Source organism: Dendrobates tinctorius, unplaced genomic scaffold (genome assembly GCF_039654945.1).
Source record: "Dendrobates tinctorius isolate UK_male_01 unplaced genomic scaffold, ASM3965494v1 ptg000214l, whole genome shotgun sequence".
NCBI lineage: Eukaryota > Metazoa > Chordata > Amphibia > Anura > Dendrobatidae > Dendrobates > Dendrobates tinctorius.
In genome coordinates this window covers 5,234,160-5,243,426 of record NW_027361881.1, presented here as the reverse complement: position 1 = coordinate 5,243,426, position 9,267 = coordinate 5,234,160, and the positions used below count along the sequence as shown (strand labels likewise).

General features: G+C 43.5%; 1 protein-coding gene across 1 annotated transcript in view; it reads right to left on the bottom strand.

Annotated features, from left to right (window-relative positions):
* Positions 1-1,032: 1,032 nt before the first annotated feature.
* Positions 1,033-9,267, bottom strand: part of LOC141058752 (fatty acyl-CoA hydrolase precursor, medium chain-like) — a 44,926-nt gene continuing 36,691 nt past the window's right edge. Inside the window, exons 10-14 of the mRNA XM_073554956.1 lie at positions 2,429-2,506; positions 2,195-2,342; positions 1,800-1,949; positions 1,474-1,546; positions 1,033-1,384 (exon numbers count right to left, since the gene is read on the bottom strand). Coding sequence (XP_073411057.1) covers positions 1,198-1,384; positions 1,474-1,546; positions 1,800-1,949; positions 2,195-2,342; positions 2,429-2,506 — 636 coding nt within the window. The 3' untranslated portion in view covers positions 1,033-1,197. The remainder of the gene's footprint in view (positions 1,385-1,473; positions 1,547-1,799; positions 1,950-2,194; positions 2,343-2,428; positions 2,507-9,267) is intronic.

The following is a 9,267-nucleotide window of genomic DNA, read 5'->3' as shown; positions in this document are numbered from 1 at the left end:
TTTTAAGGGGAGTACAAAAATTCAGTCACTTCATTGTGGACATAGGACATTTTCTAAGGCAGGTTCTGCAAGTCTGACTGCTGAGCGTAAAGGAAAAAGCAGACCTCAGACTGAGATACTTCCGTCTGCAGCACCTTCCTGACCAGGCCTGATCTGCAGATGCAAAAATTTCCATGCTACTGAACTTCCAGAATGTGCTGCAGGAACTTCACCTTTTGGCAGCAGGCGTCATTCACAGAGGCAGAAAGGTCTCATGTGCAAAATAGGAAGTTTTATTGAAGGTCATAAAACTTGCAGGTAAAACAGAACAGACAGACTTTCTCTAGCATAAAGGTGGAAATAAACACAAACAGTCCAGGGAGCAGTATGGGCTCACCCGTCCAGGAAAAACGAACAGTGATTGTTTGAGACTTACCAGCACACACAGGTCTTTCCGCCTTTCCACACAGACACTTTCTGAGCCTGACCAAAACCTGAAATGGAAGGGAGAGGTCAGTCCCATCCAACACTTCTGGCTGCTCCTAAAACCCGGACCCAAAATTCCAGACCCATTACAAATTGTCCTAACAACTTATTGTCACTGAAGACTTCTTTCTGGGCTTCACATTACCGAAGCTAACCTCCTTGGTAACACATACCTCCCTCCAGGACCTGAATAGCTGCATCCTAATAGCATGAATTGGAGACCAGGTAACGGCGTAGCAATCTTGGAAGTCTGATGACATGCTAACTCTGTGTCAGGAGGCAGGCGCAGTCTGCACAGCAAGAGACAACACTTTTCTGCTATTGCTGTCAGCCTCCTTGTGGCAGAACTCATAGTTCCTGTGCTTCTGAAGCATTATTGAAGGAGAGACGTGTGCATATCTTGTGGGGAGTCACTGTCTGACTCATATAGTGTCAGGAGCAGGATCATTAATATCATGGAGGATTTTAGGAGAAGAGAACCTAATAGAATGGGAGGCCACATACCGTCACTGATGTAGCGGAAAGAGTAGCTCTCAAGCAGCACAGAGTATTTGAGGAGGTCAGTGATCTTTTAGCTAAAGCAATTTTATTAGAGAAGACAGAAATCAATGTGCAAAAAAATAATTAAGTAAAATTGGATAAAAGTGAAATTAAAAAGTGCAAAAATGTGGTTCTGATTCCGAGTATATTGCGCCTTGGCATCCTCTCATGTAGAAACTTCTGCGTAAGATTCTACAGCTCGGTGTGATCGCCGCCATCCACATTCTTGGAGCTGATTTTCTTTGGAAGGATCTCGGTCCAGAACTTGAATTTTTCCTCCTTCAGCTTCGAAGATGATTTCTGCTTCAAATTGATCTCCAGGTAGCGTTCATCAGCGCCGTACTCCGGCCACATTGTCAGACCGGGACTATTGGGGTTCCTGCAGTAGACAACGTGGCATTATTATTATTGGGCGCGATAATTAGGTGATGCCATGTGTGGTCATTCTTGTATTGGGCATGGTCTTACCCAGTGCGAGCGAAGTTTGCCCAGTATTTCATTATGGTCCTGGACAGGTGTTTCTCTTCCTGGGTTGCAGGACCTGAGAGAGAAAATAGCATCAGTATAAGGCCATGTTCAGATTATGTTACCATCACACTTTTGTGGATCCATCGGAAGAAGCAAAACATCAGATCTGCACAGAACCATATATTATGGCGTCGCTTTGTACAGTAGACTTCATTTTTGCAGTGTCCTCTGGATAAGAAATCTCCCTCTCTTTCGGCCTCTCGCCTACATGCTACGTCTGTCAGAAATGCGCTGAGCTGCTATCCCGATACTATATCACAACTCACCGGAGTAGACGACGCCGTCCCTCAAGAAGGGTCCTCCGGACACGAAAACTAACTCATCAGTGTGATCGGCCTTCACAAAGTCTGCTCTCACGTGATCTAGTATGCTTGGCGGATGCTGGTACTCATAGAAATATACAGGGAGCCCCATATCTATCGAGAAATAATAAAAAGTCTGCAGATTGTATATTATCATTATTATTCGGACTGTTGGCCACAGAATGAGTTAACTGAGAACCTTATAGTGAGCTGGAGAGTTGGTAACGCTTACCTTTTTATTCTGAGCTCCTCTCACCTCAGCTTTCATAAATAAGAGGAGAGGAGCTCACTGACCAATTCTCAGATAGATCATTCTTCAGTAACAGACAGTAAAGAAGGTGAAATTATTCTCTATGTACCTCGATGGGATTTTGCAGTCTTTAGAGCCGGTATAACGAACATGAGATCGCCGCACAAATCCTGGAAGCGGTCACGAATCTCCTCTGGGTCCGTAGCGTCACCAACATACTCCTCCACCACGTGAGGAATGGCTTCTGGCCTCAGACCCTAAACAAAGTGACAGTAAGAATAACGTACCTAGAAAAGGAGTCGGATAACAGAACAATAAACGCTCCGCGCTCATCGTCTCTCACCAGCAGAAGAACGTTATGCAGCTTCATCGCCACTGATTCCCGCGTCATCCCGGCCGCTACCTCCGTAATATTCAAGAACTAAACACAAAGATAAATCACGTATTACAGCAAATAAACTTCTTATGAAAAAATCACCTTCGTCCATACTCAGGGGTCCTCCTGTTTTCGGATTCTGCACAGTATTTTTATTTATTGGAGCAGTAGTTTGTGCTTCAGAGCTGTTTTTACGCTTGTACCTTAAAGGCTTATTCCCATCTCCAAGATCCTATCCCAATATGTAGCAGGTGTAATAATAATAATAATATTAACAAATACCTCCAATTAGAAATGTAGCATAGTTCTTCTGATTCGCTATGGTCCTGCAATGTCTGTACATGAGGAAGAGAGACATAGCGAATCAGAAGAACTATACATTTCTAATTGGAGGTAGTTGCATACGGTATATTATTATCAGGGCCACCATCAGGGCATTACTGCTCTTACTGGCGTATGGGGCAGGATTCGGCTGTTCTGACAGTAACTGGACTTGCATCCTCGTACGCACGTTGAGATGCAATCTATTGCATTGCAGGACTCACTTCCTGCACTGCAATAGGAGCCGCCAACCAATCAGAGGTCGGCAGCTGACATTAGTGTGCACGTCGCTGGTGTATGATGTCACTGTCAAGTGGCATCATGTCTGCACCTCAAATGGTTGAGGAGGACGACGACGTTGGACCCCGGCCAGGTAACGAGAAACTTTCTTTTTATTTGACTGAAATTCACAATAAGGGGAGACATGTGGGGGGCTTGATGGAGACCTATGGGCGGAGGCAGGATGGAGACCTATGGGCGGAGGCAGGATGGAGACCTATGGGCGGAGGCAGGATGGAGACCTATGGGCGGAGGCAGGATGGAGACCTATGGGCGGAGGCAGGATGGAGACCTATGGGCGGAGGCAGGATGGAGACCTATGGGCGGAGGCAGGATGGAGACCTATGGGCGGAGGCAGGATGGAGACCTATGGGCGGAGGCAGGATGGAGACCTATGGGCGGAGGCAGGATGGAGACCTATGGGCGGAGGCAGGATGAAGACCTATGGGCGGAGGCAAGATGGAGACCTATGGGCGGAGGCAAGATGGAGAGCTATGGGGGGAGGCAGGAAGGAGATATATCATAGAATCGTAGAGTTGGAAGGGACCTCCTGGGCCATCTGGTCCAACCCCCTGCTCAAAGCAGGATTCGCTAAATCATCCCAGTCAGATGTCTGTCCAGCCTCTGTTTGAAGACTTCCATTGAAGGAGAACTCACCACTTCTCGTGGCAGCCTGTTCCACTCATTGATCACTCTAACTGTCAAAAAGTTTTTTCTAATATCTAATCTGTGTCTCCTCCCATTCAGCTTCATCCCATTGCTTCTAGCCTTTCCTTGTGCAAATGAGAATAAAGTTGATCCTTCTACAATGTGACAGCCCTTTAGATATTTGTAGACAGCTATTAAGTCTCCTCTCAGTCTTCTCTTTTGCAGACTAAACATTCCTAAATCCTGCAACCTTTCCTCATAAGACAGGGTTTGCAGACCGGTCACCATTCTGGTCGCTCTTTTCTGAACTTGCTCCAGTTTGTTGATGTCTTTTTTAAAATGTGGTGCCCAAAATTGGACACAATATTCCAGATGAGGTCTGACCAAAGAGGAGTAGAGGGAAATAATGACTTCACGTGATCTAGACTGTATGCTTCTGTTAATACATCCTAGAATTGCATTTGCCTTTTTTGCTGCTGCATCACACTGTTGACTCATATTCAGTCTGTGATCTATTAGTATACCCAAGTCTTTTTCACATGTGCTGTCACTTAGCCCTATTCCTCCCATTCTATATATGCTTTTTTCATTTTTATTGCCCAGATGTAGTACTTTGCATTTCTCCCTGTTAAAAACCATTCTGTTAGTTGCTGCCCACTTCTCCAGTTTATTTAAATCTTTTTGAATCCTCTCTCTCTCTTCTCTAGTATTAGCTATCCCTCCTAGCTTTGTGTCATCAGCAAATTTAATCAGTTTACCCTCAATTCCTTCATCTAAATCGTTGATAAAGATGTTGAACAATACAGGGCCCAGGACAGAGCCCTGTGGTACCCCACTTGAGACATTCTTCCATCTGGATGTGCAGCCATTTACGACCACTCTTTGGGTCCGATCACTAAGCCAGTTATGAATCCACCTAACAGTTGCCTTGTCCATTCCATACTTAGTCATTTTTTCAATAAGGATTGTATGAGAGACTTTGTCAAATGCTTTGCTGAAGTCAAGATATACTATATCTACAGCATTTCCTTGATCCACCCAATCAGTAATACCGTCATAGAAGGAAATTAAGTTAGTCTGACATGACTTATTAGTTACAAACCCATGCTGACTCTGTTTAATCACTTCATTCTTATCCAGGTATTGACATACATGTTGTTTAATAATTTGTTCAAAGATCTTTCCTGGTATAGAAGTCAGACTCACCGGCCTATAGTTGCCTGGGTCCACCTTCTTCCCCTTTTTGAAGATAGGAACAACATTTGCTCTTCTCCAGTCTTCTGGCACTTTTCCTGTTCTCCAAGAATTTTCAAAGATTATGGAGAGGGGTTCAAAAATTTCTTCTGCTATCTCCTTCAGTACTCTGGGGTGTAATTCATCTGGACCTGGAGACTTGAATTCATTTAGGTTAGCTAAGTGTTTCCTCACTATCTTTCTGTTTATAGATATCCTGGATTCTTCTATTCCCTTAATAGGACAGTGAATAACAGTTGATGTTACATTTCCTTTCTGAGAGAAAACAGATGCAAAATAGGAATTTAAAAGTTCAGCCTTCTCAACATCCTGTCTTACCAGTTCATCATTTTCATCCTGTAAAAATCCTATAGCATCTTTGACTTTTCTTTTACTTTTGACATATCCCCAAAATCCTTTATTATTGCTTTTGACATCTCTTGCAAGCCTCAATTCATTTTCAGCTTTAGCTAATCTGATTTGTGCCCTGCAGGTTCTGCAGACAGCATTATATTCTTCTTTAGATATGCCTCCCTCTTTCCATTTTATAAACATTTTTTTCTTCCTTTTTAGCATGTGCTTAAGTTCTGTGTTCATCCATCCTGGTTTCCTTAAATGCTTCCTATTCTTCCCTCTTTTCGGAATTGTTAACAACTGTGCTTTGAGAATTTCATTTTTCAAGATTTCCCATCCTTCCTGGACATTTTTGTCTTTAAGGATATCCAGCCATTGGATCCCTCCAATTCTCTTTCTGAATCCCTTAAAATCTGCCTTTCTGAAATCTAACCTTGACGTCTGAGTCTTCACAGGTCTTCCGCCTCTAGTTATCCAAAATTCTAAAATAGCATGGTCGCTACCGCCTAGGGTCCCAGCCACTTTTACCTCCTCAACCATTTCCTCCCTGTTTATAAGGATTAGATCCAAGGTAGCAGTTCCCCTTGTTTTCTCCTTTACCTTTTGGAAGATAAAGTTGTCAGCAAGAGAGGATAAGAATTTCCTTGACCTGTTAGTTTTGCCTGAGAGAGATTCCCAACAAATGTCTGGATAGTTGAAATCTCCCATGACAACTATGTCATATTTTTTGGAGAACTCGGCCATTTGATGCATAAAGAGTTCATCCATATCTTCAGCTTGCACAGGCGGCCTGTAGTAAATGCCTACAATGGTGTCCTTTCCATTGTTATGTCCTTGTATTCTTACCCAAACAGTTTCCACAGACTCCCAGTCTCTGAAGCTTCAATCTCTGTGCAGATATACGCATTTCTAACATACAATGCGACACCCCCTCCTCGTTTATCAAGTCTGTTTCTTGCAAATAAGTTGTATCCTTCTAGTCTTGTATTCCAATCATGTGTATTGTCCCACCAAGTTTCAGTGATTCCAATGACATCATATTTCTTTTCCTGTGTTAGTAGTTCCAATTCTCCTTGTTTGTTGCCCATGCTTTGTGCATTAGTATAGAAACATTTTAGTTTGTGATTGGTTTCTCTTTCTCCAATATTTGTATTAATTAGATTCTTTTGTCTTTGTTCTTCCTTTCCACTTCTAATAGCAGAGTTCTCAATAGCATTTGTCAGGTGTATGGCTTTTTCTGGTCTTTTGCTTCCCTTCCCATGTTGTTCTAGTTTAAAGCTCTCCTAACAAGTGTAGCAAGGCGACTTCCAAATACATGCTTTCCAGTCTTCGTAAGGTGCACCCCATCTCTAGCAAGTAGTCCATCGTATAAGTAGTTCACTCCGTGATCCAGAAATCCAAATCGTTGCTGACGGCACCATCGACGTAGCCAGTTGTTCACCTGCAGAATCTTATTCCACCTCCTTGTTCCATGGCCATCCACTGGGAGGATGGAAGAGAAGACCACCTGCGCTCCCAGTTCTTTCACTTTCTTGCCTAAGTCTTCAAAGTCTCTGCAGATGGTTTCCAGGTCGTTTCTTGCGGTGTCATTTGTCCCCACATGTAGTAGCAGGAATGGGTAGTCATCTGTAGGTCTGAAGAGTCCTGATATCCTGTCAGACATCTTTAATTTTTGCACCTGGAAGACAGCACATTTCTCTTGAAGTTATATCCGGTCTGCAGATAGCGGCCTCTGTTCCTCTCAGCAGGGAATCCCCATGACCACCACTCTCCGTTTCTTCTTCACAACATTTTTCTTTCTCCATCCAGGAGGACTCTGAAGGCGTACAAGGTTGCTGTTTGTTGGCAAAGTCTTATCCTGATGTATTTCTTCATCGTTTTCCTGCGTGAGAGCCTGGTACTGGTTTCTGAGCAGTATGGGTGCTGACTGCCTCCTGATCCTCCTGCTTCTCTGGGTCACATGTCTCCATTCCTCTGTTTCTTCAGGTGCACTTTGAATTTCTTCTCTTTCTGTAACATGAAGAGTAGAGTTGAGCGATACCATCCGATACTTCAAAGTATCGTATCGGATGGTATCGGCCGATCTTTAAAAAAAGTATCGGTATCGCCGATTCCGATACCGGAAGTCCCATTCAAGTCTATGGGACTTCCGGTATCGGAATAAGAAAAACCCTTTCCTGCCCTTGTACAGCCTCTCTGGGGTCTGTACGGGCCTTTCGGGGGGCTGTGCCGGCCTGCCAGGGGGTCTGTGCAGGCTCCGGTGGTCTGTGCCGGCCTGCCGGTGGTCTGTGCAGGCTCCGGGGGGCTGTGCCGGCCTGCCGGGGGGCTGTGCCGGCCTGCCGGGGGACTGTGCAGGCTCCGGGGGGCTGTGCCGGCCTGCCGGGGGGCTGTGCCGGCCTGCCGGTGGTCTGTGCAGGCTCCGGGGGTCTGTGCAGGCATCGTCCGATGGGACTACAAGTCCCATCGGGCGATGCCTGCTACCATGACAGTGATTGACACATTAGCCAATGATGGGACAGTAGTAGTCCCATCATCCGGCTAATGTGTTAAATGTAAAAAAAAAAAATAAAAAAAAAAAAAAATTACATGCTACATACATACAACATGCATACTACATACTACATACATGCTACATTCATACTACATGCAACATACATACTACATATATACTACATGCATGCTACATACATACTGCATACTACATGCTACATACATACTACATATATACTACATGCATGCTACATACATACTACATGCTACATACATACCACATACATACATGCTACATACATGCTACATACATACTACATATATACTACATGCATGCTACATACATACTACATGCTACATACATACTACATACATACTACATATATACTACATGCATGCTACATACATACTACATATATACTACATGCATGCTACATACATACTACATACATACTACATGCTACATACATACCACATATATACTACATACATACAATACATTCATACAATACATACATAGACATACAGTACATATAACATAGAGTAACATACTTACCAATACTTGTCACATTGTTCCCCGAAGCCATTGTCGTCTACGGAATAAATATTAACATAACAAACCACAAAAATACTCACCCACGATCCGAAGCAGTCCACGAGTGTGTCCCACGACGATCTTGGGTAGAGAACTGCAGCATCAGATGATGCTGCCGTTCTCTACGGGCTGCAGGAATCCAATGAGGGAAGGTAGGTATCCTTCCGCACTGTATTCCTCCGCCACTTAAAAAAAAAAAAAGTCCCTAGTCTCACTTTATGCCATTGCTGTGTGGGAATTTCCCACACAGCAATGGCATAAAGTGAGACTAGGGACTTTTTTTTTTTTTTAAGTGGCGGAGGAATACAGTGCGGAAGGATACCTACCTTCCGTCATTGGATTCCTGCAGCCCGTAGAGAACGGCAGCATCATCTGATGCTGCAGTTCTCTACCCAAGATCGTCGTGGGACACACTCGTGGACTGCTTCGGATCGTGGGTGAGTATTTTTGTGGTTTGTTATGTTAATATTTATTCCGTAGACGACAATGGCTTCGGGGAACAATGTGACAAGTATTGGTAAGTATGTTACTCTATGTTATATGTACTGTATGTCTATGTATGTATTGTATGAATGTATTGTATGTAGTATGTATGTAGTATATATGTGGTATGTATGTAGCATGTAGTATGTATGTAGTATGTATGTAGCATGCATGTAGCATGTAGTATGTATGTAGCATGCATGTAGTATATATGTAGTATGTATGTAGCATGCATGTAGTATATATGTAGCATGTATGTAGTGTGTATGTGGTATGTATGTAGCATGTAGTATGTATGTAGTATGTATGTAGCATGCATGTAGCATGTAGTATGTATGTAGCATGCATGTAGTATATATGTAGTATGTATGTAGCATGCATGTAGTATATATGTAGCATGTAT